General features: G+C 37.3%; 5 protein-coding genes across 13 annotated transcripts; 2 read left to right on the top strand and 3 right to left on the bottom strand.

Annotated features, from left to right (window-relative positions):
* Positions 1-330: 330 nt before the first annotated feature.
* sycp3 (synaptonemal complex protein 3) lies at positions 331-4,176 on the top strand. The gene is made up of 8 exons (XM_077210799.1): positions 331-451; positions 751-832; positions 917-951; positions 1,032-1,149; positions 1,231-1,330; positions 1,636-1,734; positions 1,832-1,936; positions 3,630-4,176. The coding sequence occupies exons 1-8, from the start codon at positions 331-333 to the stop codon at positions 3,681-3,683; spliced, it is 714 nt and encodes a 237-aa protein (XP_077066914.1). The 3' UTR covers positions 3,684-4,176.
* A 114-nt stretch (positions 4,177-4,290) lies between these two features.
* LOC143720874 (uncharacterized) lies at positions 4,291-9,869 on the top strand. 5 transcript variants are annotated; one of them, XM_077210793.1, is made up of 12 exons: positions 4,299-4,419; positions 4,548-4,606; positions 4,798-5,036; positions 5,144-5,198; positions 6,387-6,894; positions 6,972-7,123; positions 7,198-7,278; positions 7,390-7,513; positions 8,972-9,072; positions 9,157-9,278; positions 9,351-9,450; positions 9,532-9,869. In XM_077210793.1, the coding sequence occupies exons 3-12, from the start codon at positions 4,855-4,857 to the stop codon at positions 9,592-9,594; spliced, it is 1,488 nt and encodes a 495-aa protein (XP_077066908.1). In that variant the 5' UTR covers positions 4,299-4,419; positions 4,548-4,606; positions 4,798-4,854; the 3' UTR covers positions 9,595-9,869. The 5 variants fall into 5 exon arrangements, with proteins under 5 accessions (XP_077066904.1, XP_077066908.1, XP_077066907.1 ...); XM_077210792.1 differs by having other exon boundaries at positions 4,548-4,623; XM_077210790.1 differs by having other exon boundaries at positions 4,548-4,648.
* lyrm5b (LYR motif containing 5b) lies at positions 9,809-11,500 on the bottom strand. The gene is made up of 3 exons (XM_077210801.1): positions 11,427-11,500; positions 11,198-11,278; positions 9,809-10,222 (listed from the first exon to the last, which is right to left on the bottom strand). The coding sequence occupies exons 2-3, from the start codon at positions 11,240-11,242 to the stop codon at positions 10,013-10,015; spliced, it is 255 nt and encodes an 84-aa protein (XP_077066916.1). The 5' UTR covers positions 11,243-11,278; positions 11,427-11,500; the 3' UTR covers positions 9,809-10,012.
* A 264-nt stretch (positions 11,501-11,764) lies between these two features.
* On the bottom strand, positions 11,765-19,496 carry nedd1 (NEDD1 gamma-tubulin ring complex targeting factor). Its single transcript, XM_077210788.1, is given in 18 exon segments — positions 11,765-12,561; positions 12,674-12,740; positions 13,082-13,190; positions 13,270-13,453; positions 13,532-13,704; positions 13,802-13,846; positions 14,319-14,423; positions 14,536-14,580; positions 14,673-14,804; positions 14,920-15,073; positions 16,227-16,428; positions 16,512-16,741; positions 17,442-17,519; positions 17,522-17,584; positions 17,736-17,852; positions 17,933-18,027; positions 18,413-18,556; positions 19,370-19,496. Coding segments are annotated over 17 exon segments (2,040 nt in total). The 5' UTR covers positions 18,549-18,556; positions 19,370-19,496; the 3' UTR covers positions 11,765-12,456.
* On the bottom strand, positions 19,446-27,439 carry sh3gl3b (SH3-domain GRB2-like 3b). Of its 5 annotated transcripts, none has more exons than XM_077210795.1 (11): positions 27,186-27,366; positions 25,298-25,366; positions 25,110-25,182; positions 24,877-25,020; positions 24,655-24,788; positions 24,263-24,421; positions 23,939-24,042; positions 23,732-23,847; positions 23,606-23,638; positions 23,422-23,496; positions 19,446-20,330 (listed from the first exon to the last, which is right to left on the bottom strand). In XM_077210795.1, exons 1-11 carry the CDS (start codon positions 27,228-27,230, stop codon positions 20,122-20,124), a joined length of 1,161 nt encoding a protein of 386 aa, XP_077066910.1. In that variant the 5' UTR covers positions 27,231-27,366; the 3' UTR covers positions 19,446-20,121. The 5 variants fall into 5 exon arrangements, with proteins under 5 accessions (XP_077066910.1, XP_077066913.1, XP_077066912.1 ...); XM_077210798.1 differs by having other exon boundaries at positions 25,110-25,130; positions 27,186-27,204; XM_077210797.1 differs by lacking the exon at positions 23,606-23,638 and having other exon boundaries at positions 27,186-27,388.
* Between the last annotated feature and the right edge of the window lie 467 nt (positions 27,440-27,906).

Genomic DNA, 27,906 nt, shown 5'->3' with positions numbered 1-27,906 from the left:
CTTGGCAGCAGGGATTGATTAGAGTAGAGAGATCACAAACTCGTCAGGTAAGTTACAGATGATTCTGTGTAACGTTAACGTTAGATTCTTGCAGAGGTAACTTAACCATGTGAATGAAAATAGTTTTATATAACATATTGTATCTGGTTTAAATAATTTTAATACAATGCTTTCATAATGAACGATACACGTTAGAGCTAATAATAAGCTTAGTGCTATTTTTTGAATTGATTAACGTTAGCATGTGCGGGTTTATTATTTGTTACTGCTTTGTATTTGAGTAGATCATCAGACTAACTTACAACTAAATACTCTTCATACAGTGATATTATGGCAGGGAGAAAACAAAACAAGAAGAGCAAACACACTGACTCCACAGACCTGAAAGCGTTTGACTTCAAAAATCTGGAGGAAAAGAAAGGAAGCGGATCTGAGGATGATACGAGAGATGGTGTGTCTGTATTTTATTGCAAAATATTTTATTTTATAATTATACACTAAGTTTAAAAATGTAACTAATTGGTGTTACAGTGATGGCTTTATAGGTAACTTAATACCATGGTAGCAGTGAGTGGCGAACACACACAAACACGGAGCAGATATATAAAATGTTTATTTAATTTAAATATAATTGTTTTACCATGGTAATTAAATCGAAATGAAATCTCTATATAATTTATGTATGTATAGAGGGAGATGGAGCAAATTATATGATAGTGAAGCATGTTTTATTTTGTTCTGATATATAAGAAACTCCAATCATTGACAAGCTGACCAAGAAAAGATCTGCAGAGACGTTTGATGACGATGAACTAGTACATGCTGGTATGGGGTGAGTCAGAAAGATATATAAACCTAGCCAAAGTTATGAAGCCTTTCTCTGGATCGAAAAATCATTTTCTGTCCTTTATCTCAGGAATGAGGTTCAAAATATGCTGGAAAGATTCGGTGGTAAGTGAAGTCAACAACTGCATATAGGCTGCTTTGAAATACTGTTTAATGCTCCAAAACATGACTGAACTGCCATTTAGCGGACATCAGCAAGGCCATGCAGACCAAAAGGAAACGCTTGGAGGTTCTTACCAAAAACTCCTTAAAAGGCAGCACTCTGAAACTGGAGCAGATGTGGAAAACCCAGCAGAATCAGAGGTAAATGAAAGCACTGTATGGAAAATGACACATTCTTCTTGATTCACATCCACTCTAATGTTCATGTTGATTTTTTTGCAGGCAGAAGCTGACACAAGATTATTCTCAGCAGGTGATGTCTGTGCTTCAGCAGTGGGAGACTGATGTTCAGAAATCTGAGGAGCAGGAGGAGAAACTTAATGTAAGAGCTTATGAACGCACTGACAGAGGCCCCTAGACAAAGTTTTTCTAAGGACCCCCAGAAGTCTAGGACCAGCACTGTGTAAGAGCCAGACATTAGTCATAAAGATGAAGCCAAGAAGTTTTAAAAGTTACAACATGTCATTTTGGGTCACAACATCCCACTAAGGGAAATGTTAATTGTAGGATTAAGGGTCTTGTGAAAAATATAATGCATCTTTTTGGGATATCTAGCAGCCATTTAGAGATATTTGATGTGAACGTCTCTCACTTTGCCTTTGAACTTCCTAATTTCTGTTTTCACAGAATTTGTTTCGCCAGCAGCAGAAGCTCTTCCAGCAGGCAAGGGTTGTGCAAAACCAAAAAATGAAAACCATCAAAGAACTGTATGAGCAGTTTGTCAAGGTTACTGATGCAATCATCACTTTAATTATTTGAAAATCAACCAAGACCTTTTTTTCATCATTTGGCTGATCGAGTGAGATCTTTAATTTCTGTGCAGAACATGGAGGAGATGGAGAAAAGCCACGAAGCCTTCCTGCAGGGCACCCAGATGGAGCTTAGAAAGGAGATGGCTCTTCTGCAGAAGAAGATAATGATGGACACTGTGAGTGCTTCACGAAAAGATTTCACACAACAGAGTTTTTAGACTCTGGATCAGGGTGGGAAATTAGCACCCGCCACCAGCCAATGGCTGGTACTTTTCCAAAGTGGCGGGGGACTTTGCCTTGTATACCAGCCACAGTGGCGGGTAGATTGTAAAACATATTTTTATTGGTTACTATTTAAAACATTTCTTGTAACGGATTGGACATCTTTTGTCAAAGAATGCTGTTGCTAAGTAAAAATAATGCACGTTTGTCGAGTAACTAATTTGATTGGTTTTCAGCGCTGTGCGTCACGGACACAGCGCACGGACACGGCGCTGAACGGACCGTGACACATATAGCTGAGCTGAGGTAGCCTAACAGACGAAAGGAAAATTAAAAAAATGTGGCGACATATACCCGGTGTTAAGAGGCCCGCCGCGGAGTCAGCAGTATATGAATGTACAAACTATTGAGGGCGAAGTAAATAAAAAGTGAAGGTACTTTTCGAACAAGTGGCGCATTGATGACGAAGGGAAAACGAGGGAATGGTTAGCCTACCTTCCCGTCAAACAGTCCATGCACTGTACTTACTATCGAACCTATCCGTCGTCTGAAAATGCAAACAATTTGTTCATTAGAGGAACAACTAACCTTAAAATAGAGTCAATAATGAATATGACCAATTCTATTCAGAAACGTCCATGCGATCGGCAAAAAGGGCAGACCGTTTCGGGACTACGTTTGGATGTGCAAGTAAATTACTAACTTGAAGTTGTGTTTTGTGATGGCTAGATAGCTATCGTTTTTTTAGTTTAGCGATAGTTTTAGCAGCCGCGAGGATAGGAGCCGATACCGTGGGTGCTCCGGAGCTCGATTATGTCTCAGTTAAACTTTTCATCTCCAATCCTATCTGTATTTGTGAGAAGTGGTGCTGTCCTGAGTTGAAAGATAGCCTACTTTAAGGCTTTATTATCGAGTTAAGCCTCTGGGGTCGACAAACGCGCTGGCGCGTTTTGCTGGATTTTTTTTCAAATAGCAACAAAGTATATTTAAATACTCCATTTATGGTCATACAGACTTAACTAATATTAAAAACTAAACTGTAAAATAACCATGCATAAAATTCTCTCAAAAATACAAACATTTACATACATGTTGCTCACATATTATGGTAGCCCTGTTTGTGCTAAATAGTGCTTTTTTTTTTTTTTTTTAAAAGGGCCTGCGCCCGTGAGCATTCACGGAGGAAAACATAAATTGGTGTCTGAGTGCAGCATAACTCATATTGTTAAATGGATTAAAACGAATTACATATTTGTAATGGACGTCAATGTTATCAAAGTCACAGTTCTCATTCATAAATTTGAATTCCAGAAAAAGTGGCTGGTAGATAATACAAGTGGCTGGTAAAATTGGGCATCCAGCAGCCACTGTGGCTGGTGGGCAAAAAAGTTAATTTCCCACCCTGCTCTGGATGTTAAACATGTCTGCTTTAAATAGTCTTTCATTGTAAGGTAATTAACGCTACATCACCAAAGTAACTAAACCAGGCTTGGAGCTCATTTATGAAAAACCAGAAGGAATTTCTGTAAATTGTTCACGAAACCATTTTTACATAAATAGCAGATTCAGTTCAATGTAAGAATGAATTTCAAAACCATGAAAGTGTATTTAACATTTATGAACAATGTTTTTATTTTATTATTACAGCAACAGCAGGAGATGGCCACTGTTCGGAAGTCCCTCCAATCCATGCTGTTCTGAAAACATCTTTCTGTTCTAATGTCATCAATACAAATGTGGTGTGGAAGACTTAACCTTATGTTCTAAAAGGAAGGTTTCTTTTAATGAATATGAGTTCATAAGTTATGTCTGTTTTTTTTTTCCATTTTAATAAACAATTGTACTCCTGTTGTATTATATAAAATTATCCAAATAGATACTTGTGTATTTTTTTTATCTAGTGTCAAGATTAAAGGTTTTCCTTCCTGTGTTGAGGAATTTTCTATTAAAACAGAATGGAGCTTTTCTCTTAATAGAGCTTTACCTTTTTTAAATGGCCCATTGGCTTGTTACATCACAGCCACACATCTTTTTTTTTTTTAAATCTTTTTTTTTACTGCTTGCTTGTAGGTTACAGATGCCATTAGAGGGTGGGATGTTCTCATTATAGAGAGCGTTTGATGGACAAAAGTATGTGTAGTTCAGGATGAGTCGTCAATACTGATCCTGATATACATATATATATGAATTACATTTATGTGATGCAAATAAAAGCAAAACGAGCTTGAAATTTGAATAAGATAAGGTGTTGTATTTACATGAGAGTAAGAAAAAATATAAGGGTCCTTTAAATACAACTATCCATGTGCCGGAAGTGGCGTCACCGGAAAAAACCTAAATTTCTATGGCGGTGTTTTCCATTGTGACTACCCTGTTCGACGATCCGGTATTCAAGCGAAGATTTTTGCTTTTCACAGTGGTATGATTTGTAAAGATGGTGAGTAAATTTAACATATTTCATTTACATAATAAACCAGTGGGGTTTTCGTAAACTATCGCTATACGATCTTAATGTAATTGCTTGTTTCGGTTTAACGTCGAATCCAACCGACTGCTTCGCCGCAGATCAGTGAAACCCCTCAGTGCTGTTGTTTTCGCGCTCACCCGGAGGACCGCGAATTCCTGTCAGTGGATATAATAAGTAACTAATCCACTAACAAAGAACTGTACGTTTTTGTTTGTGAGTAAGATATTAAGTGTAAAAGGTTTAGAGTTACATCGAGGGTCATAATTACAAAGCGTCATGGTCTTGATGCGTTTTAAGAGGCTTTTATGTTTCTTCATGTCTTGTTTCCCCTCTTCCTACATTCAACAGCACACAGCCTGTCAGCTATAACCAAAGTACAAACACTTTAAGCCATATTCAGAAGTGATGGATGACCTACAGGACAGCTCAGACTCAAAGGCCGGTTGTCCTCTGTACAGTCCCCGGATGGAGCCAGACACTCCGGATTCCCTGAACAACGCCTGTCTGTTTAGTGACAGCGCCTGCCTGTTTGAAGACCCTGGGCTCTCCCATGAATTCTCTTCCACTTTTGTTCCCGAGACCCCTAGGTACCATTTATGTTGTGAAAATTATATTAATATAAATTATTTGTATTGGCATGTAATAGACAAGTCGTCAATTCATATTAACGAGAGCAAATAACTTAATTTTACAGCCCGCTGATTCACAGAGGAAAACGGCACTCCCAAAAAGATGACGACACAACTGTGGTAAGAGAAAAAGGGCTAGTTCACATTGCCATGCTACTATACTAGTTGCTAATTAAATACTCATTTCTGTATGCATACCAGTATCGGATGTCCTACTACATTTGCTAAAATGTGCAGTGTGCAACAGAGAATACTGTATCCCAGCATGCTTGACCTTTCATTTCCAGCACCTTTCAAGTACACAACTTTCTTATTTGACTGAAAGTACAGATACTACTGGTCAAATATTACTCCGTTACAAAGACAGAGTTTTACTTAAGTAAATGTACAGAAATGCTTGTTTTTAAAAGTACTTAAAAGTAAATGTCAATGCATTGTTTCATTATTGGTTTACAGTATTTAATTCCAACAGTACCTTATCCCCCTGAATCTATGCCTCCTTGTCTACCCTCATATCATTATCACAGTTCCAGTAGTGGGATTGAATGTGAGATTGAATAAGTGCACTCAATAACGTCCACAATAGTTTCGGACACCCAAATGGCTGTGCCCTCAAATAGTGCCCTATTTTAAAGTTTTTTGGCTTTTAGTATGAAAATGTTAGCCATACTTTTATATATAAGCTAGTGTGTTCCAAAACAGTGACAAAATTTGCATTTAGAAGACCAAACCAAACGTTGAAAATGAAAATCAGGTTGATGTCAGAATCCAACGTCAGATTCACATTAATCTCCAACGTTGGACAGACGTTGTATTGTGGTTGAAAATGAAAATCAAGTTGACAATTTCCAACCAAAATGCAACCCCTGCAACCAAAATCATCCCCTGACTGACGTTACTACAAGGACCTTGACAGAAATGTAGTGGAGTAAAAAGTATGATATATGCTTTTCAAATGTAGTGAAGTTAAGTAAAAAGTTTCAAGAAAAAAATCATACTAAAGTACTGTACTTAAGTACAGTAAATATACTTTTTTACTGTCCACCTCTGCTACCAAGACATCTGAAGTGATATGAAATTGCAAAATAACCATTTTATGTATTATATAAAAATGCAAAACAAAAATATACTTGAACAATTACAAAAAATAGTACAAAAAATATATAAAATAATGGGAAAAAATGTGTATGCAGTTTAGAGAAGTATGCCATTTTTCAGAATTCTAGTATTCCATTCAGAAGATTACATTTTTTCAGTTATATTTAGAAGTGTTTTTATGCTTGATTAAAACGTTTTTCTTAATTGTAGGCGACTTCATCCTGTTTGGATGAGAAAAAATGGGAAAGACGAGAACACATCCCAGGATACCTCAGCACCACTCCAGCCTCCCTAAGAACAATGAAGCGGCGTAGACTGGAGGACTCAAATGCAAGTGCACTGCGCGGATACTCCGGCATAACGCCAGGAGCAAATGGATTTGTAACGGCCTCGTCTCTTTTACCCTCTGATTTTACATGGTTTGAGTCTCCACGTCCAGCAACCTCCTCTGCCTCTCATGTTTCTGCATCTTGCAAGCCTTCGTCCTCAGCTGGGTCTTCCACATGTGGATCAGATCAAACTAGTGACCCAACATATTTAAACGAGCTGCTAGTGACCAGTCGCACCTCTATGCAAAAGAAATTAAACGCAAGCAATGGAAGGGAACAGAGGTCCAAAAAGAGCATCTATAGCAAGACCAGATCTAAAGCCTCTAAAAGTACAAAAGCACACTTCCCTTTACTCGCCACTGAGGAGGAAGCTTTACTGCTGGATGCAGGTACAGTTAACCAGCATCAACAGGTTTGGATATTCCTCATTGACCTTTCTTTAATAAGTCTTTCTGTTCGTTTATAGCAAAGAGAATGCAAGGACCAGCAAGCTCACCTGTATGTCCGATACCAGAAGATATTGTCGTCATAGAGGATGATCCTGATGATGTAGCGGTCGAGAGCATGGTCCGCTTCGTTCAGATGGCTGAGGATGAGGCGTATGCTAAAAGCCTTCAGGTACGACTCGCTCTGCTAGTCCTTATCGAGCAACAATAGGGAAATTATTAACTCTGTTATTCTGGTGTGTGCAGGAACAGTTTGATATGGAGGAGCGGATGGAGCAGCAGAGGCTACAGAGCAGATCGTCGAGTAGAAACAGCCACAACCATATGGTCAGTTGTTTGTTTGTTTTTTACTTTATTCATATTGCTGTTTTTCTTTCGAGCATTGAATGGTGGTGCTGTGATCATAAGCAAACAGAAAGTGATGTAGGTTTTGTGCAGGTTGATCCCTATGTTGGCTTGGGCTGGGTCTCTCCTTGGGCCTCATTGATGAACTCGGCTTCGTTCTCACATGGACACACTGAGCTTTCAGAGCTCCAGCAGGCCATCTTTGGAGAGCAACCCCGTAAGTCACCATAGATGATCCAGATATATCAGCTCAAATAGAAGTCATTTGATTCTGTCCTGATGATTTCATTTGAATTAAAGATTTGAATAATATATATATATATATATATATATAAAATAAATGTATCCACCTTATTCCTGACGAGCTTACTGCGTTTTGAATTATGGGTGGCACTTCCGGTTTGGGGAACTCCCATTCAAAAAGACTGAAACGAATCATTTCAAATCATAAGGTTGCCCTACAAATAAAGCTGATCCGTCAGTTTGACTCAATGAGCTATCCGTTTTCTTTCATGTTTTATCTAAGAATAACATCAGAATAACGTAACACTTGGTATTTTAACGTGACATGTTATAACAAGAATATCTATAGTAGGAGCTCTGCATTCTTTTCCTCATGATTATTTTCTTTTTTACTTTTGAATTTCGCTGTAATAGTATGATAAAGGTCAACATATACTGCACATTTGTGGTCTGTTCTCCCGATTTAATTTACGATGTAGCCTATACCAATTCACTGGAATACTCCCCAAATCCTGCACGTCTCTTTCCAGGTTTGGTTTCACAGGTAAATTTTCAATTTATTATCTGTCAAAATGACTGAAATCACTTTAAAATAGTATCACGCAATGCTGAAGTAAAACATTTTTTTATTATTAAGGCAACGTTAATACAGATTACCGCCGATGTTGCTGTGGAAAGATACTTTTTCATAGATTATTCATGGTCTGTTGAAAGTAACGTTACCTTGTTTACACTTTTAAATGTCCTTTTAATGTTCAGTGGTTGAAGGGTAAGTAGAATAATGTAATGTCATCGTACACGGTTTAAAAATATATTATTGCGTCCAGAGCTAGTCTTTCACTGATTGTTTACAGCTTAACGGAAGTTACACCCCGCAAAGCGTCATGGGGCGCAGGAATACTGTGGATACACTGCTGGCCTAAAGTTGGGGTCGGTAAGACTTAAAAATATTTTTGGAAAAAGTCTCTTATACTCACCACGTCTGCATTTATCACAGTGATATTGTGAGTAATATAATCAGTAATATATACAGTAAGTATTATTAAATTTTTTACTATAAGTTTAAATATAATTTATTTCTGTGATGCAAAGCTGAATTTTCAGCATCATTACTTCAGTCTTCAGTGTCACATGATCCTTCAGAAATCATTCTAATATGCTGATTTGCTGCTCAAGAAACATTTAATATTATTATCAATGTTGAAAAGAGTAATATTTTTGTGGAAACCGTGCTAGTTTTTTCAAAATTCTTTGATTAATAGAAGGAAAAAAAAAGAATTTATATAAAATACATTTAATGTATCTTAGTAATTATTTCTTAAAGACCTTTGAATGTGTGTGTATGTATGTATATTTGTTTATTTATTTTTTAATATATATATATACATATACACATTTTACATTTAGTTTTATTTAACTTTGGATTGGACAGGCAGACAACAGGGTCGTCGGCAAACCAGCAGAACTTCCCGGCGCAGACCGGCCCGCACACAAACGGACTTGTTTGATGACAGCCAGGGAAATAATTATGAGGTTTGAGTTATGCTACTTCACAGAAATCACATGCTTAATTATTGTGTGCTTCTTCATCTTTTATATTATTCATTGTTTTATAAGGCACTCTTAGCATTCGAGGAGCAACAAGGTGCTGTAGTATCCAAGAACACTCTGACTAAGGCCGAGATCGAACGGCTGCCCATAAAAACCTACGATCCCGCACGCAGCGCAGGAAAGACAGAGTAAGTCACAAAGCAGGACGCCACAAATGAGATTTCCCATAATGCAATATTGTAATCATACTCTCTTTGCAGCTGCCAGATCTGTTTCAGCGAGTACAAGGCGGGTGAACGACTCAGGATGCTTCCATGTCTCCACGATTACCACGTGAAATGCATCGACCGCTGGCTAAAGGTATGGCTCGCTTTAACGTCACAATCACATAATTCATTTCAAAGTCATGTTTTGCTAATCATTTTTCCTCTTTTCTTACAGGAAAACGTCACCTGTCCCATCTGCAGAGCGGATATATCAGATATAAGTGGTGGTTTTTCTTGAGCGCGCACAACTTCAGGACTCAGTATCTACCTCACAGCTGGTCATGTGACTCACTTTGTCTTTTAGTCTTATTTTGAGTGTTATATTACGCTTTTTAAATGAGTAATATTGTCTGGTGTTTGAACCAGCATAAGGCACTGCCAAGCAACTGATTTATTAGAAAGATCCTTCTAAAACATATCAGATATAAAAATCACACCAGTGGCAACAAATCGACAGTTAGCAACAGCAAAACTTGCATTTGTTGTGATCTTCAAATAAAATCAATTTCTATACATTTTTGCCTGTTTTTATTGTAGCAGTGTTTTTTTTTTAATGTAATTAGAATAAATTATACATGTAGCTATTACAGTCATACTATTGCTATTGTTCTGTTGTTTATGTAAATGATAGGCACGATCGCAACATGAGATTTTATTCACTCTGTTTCGTAATATCGCTTCTTCAAAGTTCTGTACTTCCGGAGGTAATACAGCGCTTCGAGCTCTTTTACCACAAATTCTCCTCGGCTGATGAGCTCTTTGATCTTCTCTGGGTCTCGCACATCTTTATTCTTGGCAAACGCAGCCCTCAGTCTATCTCTGAAATAGTCGGCTCCTTTCGGATACTCCCGTCCAAGAAACAGCAACTTCAAGCAGAAGAATCATAAGACAGGATTATGACCTTATACTGCCTGGAGTCACAGATGTCTGCAGGCAGTAGAAATACTTTAATATGTTTATTTTCTTATTATGTGAATGCAGCACGAGATTACATCAGAGCGGCAAGAGACTGATTTGATTTGAAAACTTACACATCTGCCACTCATCACCCGTGTCTTACCGTAATGTTTTTCCTGTGATAATGCCCTTATTTCTATCATACTTCTATCTCCTATTACGTGAGATGGCATTGTATGGTCACTTATTCCCAGTGGTTAAATTGGGCCGGGGCCTAATCTCGTTGACAGTCGACCATGATCGCGCACGCGCATCTAGGTGACACGGATAAATGTACGCAGCAATATGTAATGAATGTTCGCGCAAACGTTCCAGAAATGTACAAAAAGTGCCCTGGGCCTTGAATGACAAGGTAAGGAAAATAAGATTAAATAAATATTTTTTTAAATATCGGTGGGGCATACCCCCCTAGGGAGAGCACCGGCCCCTACATAATAAATCCCAATTTAACCCCTGCTTATTCCTAATATGAACTGTTTCAGATGAAACCTCAAGTGCAAGACATTGATTCCATGAGACTGAGTTTGTTTGTATGAGTTTGTAAATGGCAGTCTGTGCCCTTTTGTAGTGTGTACATAACATTTCTCATCAAACAGTGATAACTGTGATTAAATTCAGTATATACGTCTGCCATATGTTGCCACCCCCCAAAAATTCCTGCCTCCCTCTCGCCACCCCATAAAAAAATTTCTAGATCCGCCCCTGCGTTTATAGACAAAAGTTGTTTTGCTGACATTTCACTGTAATTTTACTTTTGACTCAAAATCCTATTTACTAAAACCACTGTGACACTTACAATTGTAAATTCAATTTAGTGAAGCATGTAATATACACATCCATTTCACACCATGGAATTTTAAAGCAGAAGGGGGCAGAGGACTCACAGTTTTGTACAGTTGCACTACATCTGCTCGGAGTGGATTGGCCATTTCCTAGTGATTATTCTGATCTCAGCCAAACACAACCTGCGTATAAACAGCGGACCTGTTGTCTCTCATTCAAGGTATTTCAAAGGCAGACAATCTCAAGACGGAATACTTAAGATTACTTAAAAGATTTAAATTGTAACGATGAAAAACTAAAAAGGATCAGAGTTGTTTTTAATCTACTTACTTGCTAATGTGTCATATTGCCCTTTGGACGCTTTGAAAACAATGAGCAGGAGTGTTACATCTGCGGCCGTCGAAAATATGAAGTCAAAATAAAAGTCCTCAAAAGTTTAAATAAAGAATCGATACACTAGCTGGCTAGTACTATTAGACGTTAAAAGTATAAGGTAATATTTACGTAAAATATAAATTTTATTTACAGACCACAGATATTTTAGGCAAAATAAAAGTTCTCAATGTAAAAACAAACCTAACGCCTGACATAAAACAATTGTTTACTCATACATTTTCTTTTACAGTCGTGCGTGTAGTGAAACAGCGACAAAACTGAAAACACAGCTATACATGAATGCATAAATAATTTATTTAGACCAGGCCATAGGAAGACACCTTACAAATGTAGATTAGGTGCAATATTACAGGACAATATTTTTGAGTTAGTCTTTTGCTATTTGTTGCCAAATGCACTGCCAAGATGTATGAAACTGATTCAAAAGAAGTTATGTATTGAAGCACTAGCATTCACACAATTTCCATACACTCCTTTTGAAGCTGGAAAACACCTACAGTTCTACTCTTACACAAAATCACCAATGTCCTTTCATTTTTGGCATGTGGTTTGCACAAATAATCTGGACAACAATTTAAAACGAGCACAATTCAAAAGTGGCAAAATCCACGCTGAGATGTTTCTTCACTCTTATCACTTTCATGCTTTCTACATCCTAAGTGCCAATACGTGTCATTTTTTTCCTGTAAACTAGTCAGGAAATACAAAACACACACCTTGGAGAAAAAACAAAGTGTGTTCTCTTCCTTGCTATTTGATTATAAGGCATATAAATCTTACAAAACACGCTTTATAACCTGAAACAAATACAAAATTGTGTGCCAATATGACAAATGGAAAAGCAGACTGTGAGCGGTGGTCTGCAGAGTAAAGGCACTAGTAGAAACTTGAGCTACTATCCATCTTCTGATTCCGGTCAGTATTCCAGACCGCCACAGTGGGAGACGCGGGTCCATGGATGTCTTTAATAATTGGCTCGCAGTCGTTTGTTTTCCTCCTTCAGTCTCTCTATCTCCTCCACGAGCGAATCGTTCACCGAGTACTTCTCAATCAGACCATGGATTTCATTCTGTAAAAGATAAATGGCACTATTAAAGGGGTATAATATTAATTTTTACTTTTTAATTTCTTTTTTCTAGCTATTTAATTATGGATTTGTTTGGTAAAAGAAACAAATGTACCAGCTGAATATAGAACTGGCGAACCATCTCCACCTGTAGATTGATGATGTCTCTATGACTGGTGTCCCTGGAGGAAACAACAAAAAATTCCAACTTAGTTTAGTCAGGAATATCAAAATGACTAAAGAATGTATGGTTTAATTAGTGTATATACATACATAGTTTCAATTCATAAATTAAGTTAATTTGATGATAGTAAGAAATGTTTCTTGAGCAGCAAATCAGCATATCAGAATGATATCTGAAGGATCATGTGACACTGATGAATGGAGTAATGATCCTGAAAGTTCAGCTTTGCATCACAGGAATAAATTACATTTTATAAAAATACAAAACAGCTATTTTAAATTAAGTTTACCCAGTCTGTGATCTATAAATGACTCTAATGACAAATACATGGTGACTCACCTGAAGTCCTCCAGTGCCTCGTGGATCATGTTACGGACAAAGCTCATCTGAACGGCGGTGAGTGGAGCTCCACGGCCCTCGGCTCCAGATACGACTGCTGCCGCTGGAGCTTCAGATCAAAACATCTTGTCACACATTGTGTCGCATTGAAATGACTTTTAATCTTATTGTGGCCCATTCAAACATACCGGGTTCAGCCGCAGGGGGAGCTCCGCTGACAGGCGAATCATAGGTGAGCTGGGTGAGCAGATCTCTCCTCTGATTGGCCTCAGGAGTGTTGAGCGGCTGCGTGGACTGTACGCGTGTGCTTTGAGCAGCAGGTGGCGTGGTTATGACATCATACTCCTGGCGGAGGCCGTTATTTTTCTCCACCTGTCAATAATCCAGAGGAAAGTAAGTTGCATTCATAAATACAAAAATGTGTTAGATGAACATCAAAACGATTTGGACCTTGTTGCCATTCTGTACATCAGTCTGTTGTGGTGGGGTAGTGATGGGCTCCTCTTCTTTGATTGGTGGAGGAGTCTGAACCACAGATGGACTGTAGCAGCGACTTCCTGGGGTGCCCAATGGGGTCTTCCTCTGGGACGACCCACCAGGGAAATGAGGTAGGTATTCAAAGTCTAGTAACACAGGAAGTGCAATATGTTGGTAAAGGTAAAAAAAACCATGTTGTTTTGCTCATTACAGTTTATTAAAATGTTGTTAGTACAAACTTGCCTTTCTTTGCACTTGATGCATCACTCAGTCTGTGCCCTTTGTAATCTACAGAGACATGGTTTAATTAGTAAATATGTATATACATGTGTACACACACATACACCATCAGTGAAAAGTTTGGGGTCAGTAAGCTCAGTATGTACATAAAGGACACATTAAATTGATCGAAAGTGTCATAAAGATTCAATTCTAATAAATGCTGTTCTAATCAAAGAAAAAAATGTTTTACAGTTTCCACAAAATATTAAGCAGTACAACTGTTTTCAACATTGATGATAATAGGAATGTTTCTTGAGCAATAAATCAGCATATTGGAATGAATTCTGAAGGACCATTTGACTCTGAAGACTGGGGTAATGATGCTGAAAATTGCTGTTTTACTGTATTTTTAATCAATAAATGCAGCCTTGGTGAATTTTTAAACATTAACAAATCTTAAAAATGCCAACGGTAGTAAGTGTACATATATTAAGTAGAGGCCAGAGCTGTGAAAGACCGGTTGGAAAAGTTCCCTCACCATCTCGTACAGGTGAAAAGATGTCCAAGCTGTTTCTGCCGACTGTGAACCGGTCAGTGCTGTGGTGACCTTCTGCTTCCCTCGAGAACATATCTATACTGCCTCCTACATGTCCAACAATCATTGAGCCATGTAATCATTGCACGCCACATTCATAATCTCTTGAACTCTGCCATACATGGTTGAACATAATAAACAAAAAGATGAAAACACTCACCATTTCTTGAAGTTGGAGTATCACCAAAACCATGTGTTTTGAAACCTGCAGAGAGCATGGAAAAGCACATCATGGACCCATGAAATGAGAGGGACAATATACGAAAAATGCAAACGAAGCAACATCAGCGATTTTACCATCATTAAGTGGGGAGAAAATATCCAGGCTTAGGCTGTTCCGACCTATGCCGCTAAATTTCTCCACATTGGGCAGCTGATCTTGACTGTGCTGACCCTCGGCCTCTCGGGAGAACATCTCACCTGCAGGGCCTATAAGAGACGACACATTCAGCACCGTTAAAACCATTACAAAAGCTACTAACAAGGCTTTAATGCTAACTGAGCAAAAATAAAACCATCTATAGCCATAAAGAGGAAGGTGGACCTGTGACTTGGGCTTGGCCATCTCCAGGAAATTCAAAGCCAGGCACACTGGGTGGGACTGCAGATGTTGGAGTGGAAGGTCCCGTCTGCTGACCGCTCAGTTTTACTGAAATCCGCTTATTTGATTGAGAAGACTTGCTGGATGTTTTAGTGGACTGTGGAAACAGTGCTGGATTTTAAATATGCATTATAGTCAGAAGTATTCAGAAGAAAATATTATTGAATATAGGGACAATACTGTATTTTCAGGGGAAGTGTGTATTGTTTCTAGTAAAATAAAAATTAATTAATTAAATCTAATAAATTAAAAATTCTAATTTCTTATAAAACACACGGCATGTTACATACTTTAATCATTATCAAGATCATTTATTAAATATTCCTAGAACAGATTTTTAAAACTATATCAGATGTTACAAAAAAAATTAAATAAATCAATTATATTTAAAACATTAATTAACATTAACAATTAAATTAATTTAAACTAATTAAATAACAATTCTAAATTCATAAAATCACACTGCATGTTACATAATTTAATCAATGAATTAAACATTCTCCATCTGAAAATTTTAAATAATTATTCCTAGGACAGAAATTTAAAATTATATCAGATGTTACAAAAAAAGTAAAAAGTAAATAAACAAATAAAATGTAAGAAATAATTACACATTAACTAATGAAATAAAACTTCCAAAAATACATAAATCACTAAAATAGCATAAACTACAAAAATATCATTAAAACTACAAACATCAATTAAATTATATTCTCAATCTGAATAATTAATTATTCCTACAGCAGATTTTTTTAAACTATATATTGTTACAAAAATGTGAAATAAATAAATTCATTATAATTCAATTAAATGAGTTCAAACTAATTAAATAAAAATTAGAATTTCATATAAAATGCATGTTACATCCTTTAAAAAAATACATCATGTTGCAAAAAAAGGTAAATAAATACAATTTAAGAACTAATTATACATTAATTAAAATTATTAAAAAATATTTCTAATTTCAAATAAAATGCACTGCATGTTTTACACTTTTTATCAATTAGTTAAATAAGTTCAAAAACATTCTCAATCCAATCTGAAAAATTCGATTAATTACTTAAAGAAATTTGAAAAGCTATTTCTTCATAAATAAATAAAAATGTATGTGCGCTATTTTTGTCTTAATTTTTTAAATGTTGTCCCCCATATTCATTCATTTCTGTTATGGTGATACGTAGATCCTCACATGAAACATGAAGGGTGCTTCTGTAGAAATGTTTATGCACACATAACGTAGACAGCTGTACCTTTAACTTGGAGGTGGAGTTCTGGAAGCGAATGCAGGTCACTGACGTCTTGTGAGCTGTGGTGATTTTGATTGGTGCGCTGAGGTTTCTCAAATCATACAGGTAGATCCTGCCCTGAGTTGAGCCCACAACCAGTCCAGCCCCATCTGGGGTAAAATCGATGGCTGTGAGTGGAGACTCGACCTGCTTATTACGAAACACCCTGTGGGGATGCGCACACACATTAAATTAACTAAATCAAATTCCAATGTCCAAAATGCATACTAAATGTGATTATTTTCTTACATTTTGCTGGAGGTGTCATAGCAGATGATCTTCTTATCAAGCCCCACAGTGATGAAGAGCAAATCATTGGCTGGGGAGAAGGCCAACCCTGAACATGGGGCTTTGTGTGCGCTCTCGAACAAGTGCAGCTCCTTTTGAGTGTTAGCGTCCCAGAGTGCCACAGAGCCACTGTCAGATACAGTGCCCAGCAGAGACCTCTTCACCAGCGAGTACCTCAGATCATGGATTGGCTGAAGAGAGATCACATGGTGTATTTTCTATTAGGGCTGCACGATTAATTGAATTAAAACTGAAAACATATATGGCTTAGTGTGATTATGAATTGCAAATGCTGTGGTTTAATTCAATAAAAAGATGTGGAGCGTATTGAAGCGCAGCATTGTTCAATCACAAGCCAGCAGCTCATATTCCGCTGAACTCCACAAGATCTCTGCATGTGTTTTGAGTCTGGGTCACTTATAACATGTATTTGGAAACACAACATGAACAAACCATCTTCCCCAAACTTGTAATGTGAAGGGTTTATAATCTAGCTGTTACAGAGCCTTTAATGGCACTGTGCGGCTTTCAGCCTAAATAAAAGCTTTATGGTTTAACGTTTGAAAATGAAAAAATTAAGACAGCCATAAATATTAGTAATGTAATTTAACAATTGTACTGTAAAATCCATATATTTCATACATTTCATATTGATATATAATCACAAAATTTAGGGATAAACTGTGCAGCCCTACAAACAAGCAGAGCAAACCTGGATCTTATATATATATATATATATATATATATATATATATATATATATATATATATTTAGCTATATACGTCTTTAGCCATACAAAATATTATAAAATGTTTTATATATATACACACACACACATATATAATATAACATTTTATAATATTTTGTATGGCTAAAGACGTCAAACTCACCACATTTGGCCCATGGCCGAAAGGTTTGCTAGACAGGTTGGTTGTGATACTGTGGAGGATGATATCTCCACTAGTGGAGAGCCTGAAGCTATATAGCTATCACCTCCATTAAAAGACACACATGTCACTTCCTCCTTGTGGTCCTATACAGAAAGAGACAAAGGACATGGATTAGGATGTAGATGTCTGTCTAGTAGATTATCTAAACTTTCTTATGAGTGTCTTTTGTAAGGTGCAGTTATGCATGAAATATGCAAGATATACGACAACAAACGGTTTGTAACAATGCGATACCTTAAGGGTTCGATGCAACCTTTTTGTCTTTAGGTCCCAGATATTAACGCTGTTATCCAGTCCTCCACTGACCAGGAACTGTGACGTGGAGTTCAGACTGACACGGGTTTGTTTTTTCTATAAACAAAAGGCCATTATGAGACACACGTAATCTTGATATATTGAAAAACAGTGAGATATCAAGTATGTCAGCTCACCCCTTCACCCAGCTCCATCACTGGAACTGGTGACGACTTGAGACTGGAAACCACCAGCTTGTCCCCTATACTACTGGCACTGACAAGGTACTGATCTGAACACTGTCAAGGCAAAGCCCTTTCATCAATGAAATAATAAGAAAACTAAATGCTCTGTTATTAATACTTATGCACCATCTTTCTCCAAACGAGGTGTTTTTAATCTTTTAGATGCCACAAGTGCACAAATACGATCTATGATTTATTTATTTTATTCCAATTATTTATGTATTTATTAAAAAAAAAAACTTTCTCTTTTTTTATTTTTTAAAGTCGACATGAAAGTTCCGAGCCTTTTCTTCCCTATTGTGACATATATGTGACACGAATATCTCTTCTAAAAGATGCTACACACATTATCATGTCTTAAGCATACTAGCATTACTGTGGGACATGTGAGTGATGCTGAAAAAAGAGTGATTTCACAATGAGAGAGGATACTGCTGCTGCTCCAGCACACTTGAGCCACTGGATGTGTGGCACTGTGAGGGTTGAACTGCTCCACCACCGTCATGGAGGTCGAGTCCCAGATCTTCAAACAGTCACCTGACGACACCAGCCTGGAGACGTCCTCCATAGCGACGGCTGCCAGGAGACAAAAGGATGGGACAGCTGTCAGGCACACAAGCTATCAAGTTTGACATAAATAATAGATGGTTCACTTTAATAAAAAAAACTTACAGGATTAATAGTTAAAAATAATCATGAAATTCCATTGTGCTGCACTTTAAAGTGCTGTTAAGGCAATTTTTTTTACTTTTTATGATCAGCAACACACTAAAACATCACACTTTTTTTGTACAGGCAGCAAATTATCTGTACATTTATTTATGTGAACGGTTTCACAAACAGTTTCTAGATTAAGCTAGGATTAGGCCTTAGTTCAATTAGGACATTTGAGTAGCTTTTATAAACATGGCATGGCTTAGAAAAAAACATTAACATCAAACATCTTGAGACAAAACAATGGCACTGACATATTTTAAGATATGTCAGTGCAAGTTGCTTTCAGTTAAAACTACTCAAACATGCATTTTAGTCTGGGACCAAGACTGTTATTCTTAGTCGGGTTTATTATTTATAATCTGAATTGTTCCAAAACTAAGCTTAAAATATCCTCCAGGACTCTGATTATATTATATGCAAGTTAGCCAACAAGCATAGCAGCTAAGTTAGTTCATGTCAATCTTCTTTAACTTTAAAGAATCAGATTCAGTTACATAAAAGTAACTTTAACAGCTAATTCTGACGAGAAACATTTAGAATAAACCCGTTACGCTCGTTAAATGTATTTTACTCTCCAATTCGCACTTATTTGTTGCTGTTCGTGTTGTTGTGCTAATAGTTTTTGCATTCATCAGCTGATTAGCAACAGCTAACGTTAGCTAAGTTACTTACCCTTGGTTTAGACTATAAAAAGTGTGGAAATTTTGAACGCTATGCTGGTAAACACTTCACAATACATCCACGGTGATTGAGTAAATGTATCCTTTTATTTGAAAGTAAAACTTTTTCATATCAACAGAGTTTGAACATCCGTGGCTCCAGTAAGGAACCGCCACTACGGCGCACCGCTGGGCTCAAAACAGGCAAACATTCGAAATTACAGCAACGCCAGTGTGAGGAGGGCAACTAGATGTCATTGCGCTTCTGTGGCAAAGTTTGCTCTAATAAACACGCCTGAGAAGGAATATGCCTTCAAATATTTGCAGTACTCTTAAATAGCAAGTAAACATACGTTATTTTACTATTTGATTTACATTAATTTCATAGCGAGAACACTGGATATTTAAGCTAGTAGATTGTAATGCAGGTCAGTGCACATAGGAATTTAGGACAAATTAAGATAGAAATATTCGCTCCTGAGAAGGATCATATACATCAACATTCATAGTGCACATAGGCTATAAAATAAAGGACATTTAAGACTTTAATATAGCAGCATATTTATTTAACATCTTGAGATTCATAAAAAAAATCATCAAATAAGGAATACAAGGCAGAGTAGATGACTTTGCATAGTGATCATACAGATAAATATACAGGGCTCAGAAGTGCTTGACACATTATTCTTTATCAAATAATCGAAGTTTTTAAATCTCCAAAAGCTTGAAAAGTTCACGTTGTCCAGATGCAGTGCTTTCCCACCGTCATTGTGGCAGAGGTACAAGGACTTTGACGTAGTTCATGGGAAATAAGCCAGACTCCCCTCTGATCATACCCTCATACCAGTTGTCGTCTATCTGGCTGGTCAGAATGATGATGTCACCCTCCTTAAAGTCCAGTTCTCCCTGGTTTTCTGTCTGGAAACTGTAAAGTGCCCGACAGCAAGGCTGATCCAAAGGGGGAGCGCTATCATCTAGCACACATCAAGAAAATAAGCTTTATTTACACAGCTTCTGTGTCAAGGTTAAGGTCACTTTACAGCAAAAATTTTAAACTAAAAACATTCTAATGTTTAATACAAATATGCAATTTTCCTTCTTTATTTAAATGTTACTATTATATTAATATACTATTGTATGTTACTAATATACTATTATATTATATTAATATAGAGCAAATTAAAGTCTAAGACCAAATTGCAAATCGATATTTAAACCTCTAAAAACTGTTAAATAAAGAAGCATTATGTAAACTGAATAAAAAATACGATTAACTCATTTTTTTAACTTTTATTCTGACCTGTCCGAAATATTATTTTTTATAAAATAAAAATATACAAACGTTTAAATGTTTTTTAAAGATGTCTCTTATGCTCTCAATGGCTGCATTTATTTAATCAAAAATACTGTGAAATATTATTACAATTTAAAATAAATTATTTCTATTTGAATATATTTTAAGATGTTCTTTTTGCAAAGCTGAATATTCAGGATCATTACTCCAGTTGTGTCACATGATCCTTCAGATATCATTCTAATATGGCGATTTGCTGCTCAAGAAGCATTTCTTATTATTATCAATGTTGAAACACGTTTTCAGGATTCTTTGATGAAAAGAAAGTTCAAAAGAACGGCATTTATTTAAAATAGAAATCTTTTGTGAAACAATAAATGCCTTACCTGTCACGGTTGATCAATTTAATGCATCCTAGCTGAATAAAAGTATTAATTTCTTTAAAAAAAATCATACTGACTTCAAACTTTTGAATGCCCTGTATACAGGTCCTTCTCAAAAAATTAGCATATTGTGATAAAGTTCATTATTTTCCATTATGTAATGATAAAAATTAAACTTTCATATATTTACGATTCATTGCACACCAACTGAAATATTTCAGGTCTTTTATTGTTTTAATACTGATGATTTTGGCATACAGCTCATGAAAACCCAAAAATCTCAAAAAATTAGCATATCATGAAAAGGGTCTCTAAACGAGCTATTAACCTAATCATCTGAATCAACTAATTAACTCAAAACACCTGCAAAAGATTCCTGAGGCTTTTAAAAACTCCCAGCCTGTTTCATTACTCAAAACCGCAATCATGGGTAAGACTGCCGACCTGACTGCTGTCCAGAAGGTGTCATTGACACCCTCAAGCAAGAGGGTAAGACACAGAAAGAAATTTCTGAACAAATAGGCTGTTCCCAGAGTGCTGTATCAAGGCACCTCAGTGGGAAGTCTGTGGGAAGGAAAAAGTGTGGCAAAAAACGCTGCAGAACGAGAAGAGGTGACCGGACCCTGAGGAAGATTGTGGAGAAGGACTGATTCCAGACCTTGGGGGACCTGCGGAAGCAGTGGACTGAGTCTGGAGTAGAAACATCCAGAGCCACCGTGCACAGGCGTGTGCAGGAAATGGGCTACAGGTGCCGCATTCCCCAGGTCAAGCCACTTTTGAACCAGAAACAGCGGCAGAAGCGCCTGACCTGGGCTACAGAGAAGCAGCACTGGACTGTTGCTCAGTGGTCCAAAGTACTTTTTTCGGATGAAAGCAAATTTTGCATGTCATTCGGAAATAAAGGTGCCAGAGTCTGGAGGAAGACTGGGGAGAAGGAAATGCTAAAATGCCTGAAGTCCAGTGTCAAGTACCCACAGTCAGTGATGGTCTGGGGTGCCATGTCAGCTGCTGGTGTTGGTCCACTGTGTTTTATCAAGGGCAGGGTCAATGCAGCTAGCTATCAGGAGATTTTGGAGCACTTCACGCTTCCATCTGCTGAAATGCTTTATGGAGATACAGATTTCATTTTTCAGCACGACCTGGCACCTGCTCACGGTGCCAAAACCACTGGTAAATGGTTTACTGACCATGGTATTACTGTGCTCAATTGGCCTGCCAACTCTCCTGACCTGAACCCCATAGAGAATCTGTGGGATATTGTGAAGAGAAAGTTGAGAGACGCGAGACCCAACACTCTGGATGAGCTTAAGGCCGCTATCGAAGCATCCTGGGCCTCCATAACACCTCAGCAGTGCCACAGGCTGATTGCCTCCATGCCACGCCACATTGAAGCAGTCATTTCTGCAAAAGGATTCCCGACCAAGTATTGAGTGCATAACTGAACATAATTATTTGAAGGTTGACTTTTTTTGTATTAAAAACACTTCTTTTATTGGTCGGATGAAATATGCAAATTTTTTGAGATAGGAATTTTGGGTTCAAGTTGCCAGAGTCTGGAGGAAGACTGGGGAGAAGGAAATGCCAAAATGCCTGAAGTCCAGTGCTGCTTCTCTGTAGCCCAGGTCAGGCGCTTCTGCCGCTGTTTCTGGTTCAAAAGTGGTTTGACCTGGGGAATGCGGCACCTGTAGCCCATTTCCTGCACACGCCTGTGCACGGTGGCTCTGGATGTTTCTACTCCAGACTCAGTCCACTGCTTCCGCAGGTCCCCCAAGGTCTGGAATCAGTCCTTCTCCACAATCTTCCTCAGGGTCCGGTCACCTCTTCTCGTTCTGCAGCGTTTTTTGCCACACTTTTTCCTTCCCACAGACTTCCCACTGAGGTGCCTTGATACAGCACTCTGGGAACAGCCTATTTGTTCAGAAATTTCTTTCTGTGTCTTACCCTCTTGCTTGAGGGTGTCAATGATGGCCTTCTGGACAGCAGTCAGGTCGCCAGTCTTACCCATGATTGCGGTTTTGAGTAATGAAACAGGCTGGGAGTTTTTAAAAGCCTCAGGAATCTTTTGCAGGTGTTTAGAGTTAATTAGTTGATTCAGATGATTAGGTTAATAGCTCGTTTAGAGACCCTTTTCATGATATGCTAATTTTTTGAGATAGGAATTTTGGGTTTTCATGAGCTGTATGCCAAAATCATCAGTATTAAAACAATTAAAGACCTGAAATATTTCCGTTGGTGTGCAATGAATCTAAAAAATATGAAAGTTTACTTGTTATCATTACATTATGGAAAATAATGAACTTTATCACAATATGTTAATTTTTTAGAAGGACCTGTACATATGATGCAGCCATTTTTAGACTTTTTTGGAGGCAAAATGATCTTGCTCACTGTTGCTGGTTGGCATGTCTGTTGTTTGAGGGTTTATGTTGATTTTCTCAGGAGGGTGAACCACAACCGGGGCATCTGTTAAAGTAAGATGGAAAGACATTAGAAAGACAAAACTTGCTGGGGTACCTCCAACTACCTATAAAAAAAGAGTGAGAGTTTGTGTATCACATTTAAAATTACTTGCATTTTTCACTCAAAGCTTCAGTGATCTCAGTATCTGTGGTACATAATACAGTATTTCAGCTTGCAGAGCATTCAGAAACAGTTAAACAGTTCATGTTTAACACAATCAAATAACCTATTACCACACCTGATGACTGTCCTGATGAGCAGGCGGAAAGTCCATAAATATCCGTGTAGCACACTGTGTTCGCAACTGATTTAGATGCAAATTCCCTTTTGGGCTGATTGCTTGCATCTGTTATCCTATATACAGGGGGAAAATAAGGGGGCATATTAAATGAAACCAAGGTTAGTATAGGGACTCTGACGTCTATGGACTAATCATGATTCTAACCTGCTCTGCAAATTGCTCCTGAGATTTTCTAGAATCTGGCATGACTGGCGGTGGTAGTCTATTACTGCTCCTAAAAGACCTGAGAGGTGTTGCATCCATTGTACCTAAAACAAAATGTCAAATGATCAATTTATTAATATATATTTCTAAACTGTAAAGGGCCTACTTTTATTTGTGTAATCTCACAATAACTACAAAACGTTGTGCTTTTGTAAGATAAGGAAAACAAACAGGATGAGCTTTTTGCAACAAACTTTGCACACATAATTTATGTCAATATAAATACTTTTGGTCATGGCTGTATTTATACATATGCTAACTTACATCTCTCTGTAGGAGATCAAACATGCCTCTCTCAGCCAGTTCTTTGGATTCTTCAAACTTCTCGAGTGCTTTCTTCATTTCAGAGTCTGAAATCTTTCCTTTACGTCTCTTCTTGTAATCAAAATCTAGACGGCGGCCTTCAAGTTTTCTCAGATGATACTGACAAACAGAAAAATAAAGGAAGCTACAGTTATGTCTTCGTTCACAACAAAAATGCATACTATTTTCACTTCAAATGCTCAGAATACATTTAAAGTCGCACAATCACAACATTACACTAATGCTTTTATGCTGTGGATTAAATGCATCTGCAAAAGGACAGATAATCTGAAAATTAGTAAATTGAAGCATACAAATTTATCAACAAAATTATATTTATATTCAGAACTGACCTCAATTTCCTTCAGCTCTTTGTGCTGCAGGGACTGCAGAGGAACAATGAAGGTTCGTTTCACTCGAGCATCCATGCTGTCTCTTGCATGCGCTACTTGTTTCAACGCCTCTCCCATTTCGAACAGAGCATAACCTACAATTGTAGCCAAAATCAAAACTGATATTTTGACATTATAAAGCAGTAAACAACATCATTGTGCTTCATTATTGTGCAAACATACCAAAACCAGACTCAGCTCCAAGCTCATTGCCATAGTGCAACATGCAATCTCCCAGAATGCCCTCTGTCTGTGGATAGCCCACAGCCTTCACCTGCCCCCGCATTCTGGACACTGTGTTGAGCATGCTGAGCTTTGCTCTGTAAGCTTGAAGAACAAAATAGGAGAATCAACGACATATAAAAAAAGAAAACACTGAATAAACCTTAAAAATAACAACCTTTAATATTAAATACCTGGGTTTGGCTGAAGATATTCTATAGTTTTTGGAACAAGGTCAATAATCATTTTGTGGGTAATATCAGTTTTCTACAATAAAGCAATCAATAAAATAGACAAAGAAAAAAAGTGTTTTTATGCATTCAGATTTTTGAATATTTTAAATAAACTATTTTCTTTATTTTGCTGGGATTGATATTTATACCCTTTCCATGTTGAGGAATTCCTCATCCAGTTTTGTTCCTTCAACTCCATTGATCTTTTCCTTTAGCAACTGTAAGGATAACCAAAGAGGGGAAAAAACTAATATTACTTATTTGTTGAGTGGGCTATTTTGACACATAATAGCTTTTCATAACTTCTCTGTTCTGAAGACTATTATGCGTTTAAATACTCACTACTCTTTCTGTAATGTCCTTAATATCATGAGTAGTAGTAGTGGCTATTTCACATAATAGTCTTTATAACATATAAGATGAAATTAAAGGACACTACAGAAAGAGTTGGATTATTATTACCTTTATAGTTTAATATAAATCTTTACACTATGATATGATAAAGAGTGGCTGATCCAATAACAACACAATCCTATGTCTACAACATTTCAAAACAAAACCAGGAAATCCGCAGGCTTTGCCATTTTTAACACATTGTGATGACTGAGCATCTGTTTCCTGTGGTTCATAAGCAAAACTGTTTTATGAAGGTCAGTCGTTTGCCCAGTGAATCCAAAACAATAAGAGAATTCAGATCACCATGAACGAATCGAAAGAATGTGACCTTGGAAAACATACTTTGGTGGCTTGAGTAGGCTACCTAGAAACCGTCCCTAATACTGCAAACAAAAACTCCAGGAGTGAACAATCAGGCTTTATTATAAATCCAAGTAGATTTTATTATCCACAATGAACTTAATATGAACAAAAGCAATAGCAGATAGTAGGTGGACTTCGGATCCAAGATACCAGACAACACCCATGGCTTGTTTCTCACAAGTTTTCATATTAGCACACTCAGTCCTCTGCATTAACAATTATTCAACAACACAGGGTGAGAAGGACATGTTTGATTAAATAAGATGTGAGAAGCACAGTTCTAGTGTGGAACTACTGAATTTAAACATTTACATTTGACATATACTCTAATGTCCTTTATATTTTAATATTGCATGTTTCCGTCATGCTTGGTGGTTGAGAACACTAACACAATTCATCATTAACTGAGCCGTGAGGTCACACACGGTTGGCTACAGCCTAGATGTGATGAACAGAGAAAGATAGCAATGAAGTGAGGAAAAGTCCCATTATGTTCACGAATCGGTTCCTTTGAACAAATCGGTTCAAAGAATCGGTTCAAAAACGGATTCGGCGATTCTTTACGTCGTGAGGTAATTACGTCATCGCATGGTTCAACCCAGACAGCAAAATAGTGTTGGCCCACATCTGGTACGTCTGGAATACACGTGTACCAGATGTGGGCCGGATCTGGGCCTACACTGTGTTGCTGTCTGGGAAGGCACAACACTTCGTTAACGACATAGGTTTTAATTACGATATCATTTTAAGGGTGCTGTTCAGTATACTTTAAAATATATCTCAGGTCAGATCGTTGACGTTGCTGCCATGATTCAGTTCAGGAAAAAAGTAATTTACAACCTAAATAAAACTTGCATCATTAACTTCTCTAAAAATGTTTGCATGTTTAAATAAAATGCAGCTCTGTTTTTATGTATCAAGTCGTAAACATAAAATATCTGTGTATGTTTTAAATGTAAGATTGCTGTTCTCGATCCAGTCCAATATCCAGTCGACTCGAGTTGTTCACTCAAGAACACTTCGCTAGTGAAGCAGTTCGACTGATTCATTAAATAGAGCCGACTCAAAAGAACAATTGGTTCACGATTCGTGCATTGTTTTTACACTATCCACACAGTCAACAAACTCAGTATTTCACAAAAGTGTTCAAACTCTTTAAAGCCGCGATTTAAAGCGCCGTTAACAAAGTCGTCAAGGCTGTATCACTTTTTTTTTTTTAAATGACTTGATCACTGAAATAAATCTTGTTCTCTTGGTCGCACAAAAGCTTCGTATTACCTGACTTGCTTTGTGAAACTGTTTCTTCAATCCTGCCACTGACATTCTTATCCGCGTTCGTCCTCAAATGTTTCACATGAACAAACGTGTCGGGATGGTTCAGTCTGTCGGCTACTATCTCTGCCCGTGAGTCCACATTGCTCTCCTCCCTCTTCCGTCCGTCGCAATGTAGCCTGTACTGTGATTTTGCACCTTGGGACATTGCCCAGATTTCATTGGTGGGGCTGTACTGAGATCCTGCAGTCCTTGAGGTCACTCATCGGTTATTGGCATCATCATGTGTCTGTCTAATGCAAGAATTTCACTAGAAGGTGATACAGAGGACTGTTTTAAAGATGTAGGGCAGTGTTGGCCTAAATAAAGACTTGTATTCTAAAAGTTTCCATAAATAACTAGCCTATAGGGAAGAGTTTTCACACTTTTTACTCCAGTAAATTTTTCTCAAGATGGGTTTTGTTCAAAGTCAATTTCTGTATAGGCAGAAGCTGACTAAAAATTAGTTATTGGATATTAATGGGAATGCGGTCATAAAACAACACAGTGTAAACAGTAATCTACAAAAACGTTTTGGTAGAAAATAATGGTAACACTTTATAATAAGGTTTCATTTGTTAACATTAGTTAATATATTAACTAACATGAAATAACCATGAGCAATACATTTGTTTCTGTATTTGTTAATCTCTGTTAATGTTAGTTATAAAAATATTACTGTTCATTG

The sequence above is a fragment of the Siphateles boraxobius genome, unplaced genomic scaffold, assembly GCF_051911475.1.
Source record: "Siphateles boraxobius isolate OS27281-9 unplaced genomic scaffold, OSU_SipBor_1 65, whole genome shotgun sequence".
NCBI classification, from domain to species: domain Eukaryota; kingdom Metazoa; phylum Chordata; class Actinopteri; order Cypriniformes; family Leuciscidae; genus Siphateles; species Siphateles boraxobius.
The sequence above is the reverse complement of the archived record's forward strand: the minus strand, read 5'-3'. Positions and strand labels throughout refer to the sequence as shown.

What these genes read in the sequence shown, in the direction of transcription:
- LOC143720874 (XM_077210789.1), top strand. Translation starts at nt 4,855, where the DNA reads ATGGATGACCTACAGGACAGCTCAGACTCAAAGGCCGGTTGTCCTCTG. An exon ending in TTTGTTCCCGAGACCCCTAG is followed by an intron (nt 5,037 to 5,143) that starts GTACCATTTATG and finishes TTAATTTTACAG; the next exon opens with CCCGCTGATTCACAGAGGAA. An exon ending in GCCAGGGAAATAATTATGAG is followed by an intron (nt 9,073 to 9,156) that starts GTTTGAGTTATG and finishes TTGTTTTATAAG; the next exon opens with GCACTCTTAGCATTCGAGGA.
- sh3gl3b (XM_077210794.1), bottom strand. Translation starts at nt 27,387, where the DNA reads ATGTCCCAAGGTGCAAAATCACAGTACAGGCTACATTGCGACGGACGG. An exon ending in TGGAGCTGAGTCTGGTTTTG is followed by an intron (nt 24,789 to 24,876) that starts GTATGTTTGCAC and finishes CTACAATTGTAG; the next exon opens with GTTATGCTCTGTTCGAAATG. An exon ending in AGGAGCAATTTGCAGAGCAG is followed by an intron (nt 23,848 to 23,938) that starts GTTAGAATCATG and finishes CCCTGTATATAG; the next exon opens with GATAACAGATGCAAGCAATC.
- lyrm5b (XM_077210801.1), bottom strand. Translation starts at nt 11,242, where the DNA reads ATGGCCAATCCACTCCGAGCAGATGTAGTGCAACTGTACAAAACT. An exon ending in TAGTGCAACTGTACAAAACT is followed by an intron (nt 10,223 to 11,197) that starts GTGAGTCCTCTG and finishes TTCTGCTTGAAG; the next exon opens with TTGCTGTTTCTTGGACGGGA.
- sycp3 (XM_077210799.1), top strand. Translation starts at nt 331, where the DNA reads ATGGCAGGGAGAAAACAAAACAAGAAGAGCAAACACACTGACTCCACA. An exon ending in TGAGGATGATACGAGAGATG is followed by an intron (nt 452 to 750) that starts GTGTGTCTGTAT and finishes CTGATATATAAG; the next exon opens with AAACTCCAATCATTGACAAG. An exon ending in CTAGTACATGCTGGTATGGG is followed by an intron (nt 833 to 916) that starts GTGAGTCAGAAA and finishes CCTTTATCTCAG; the next exon opens with GAATGAGGTTCAAAATATGC.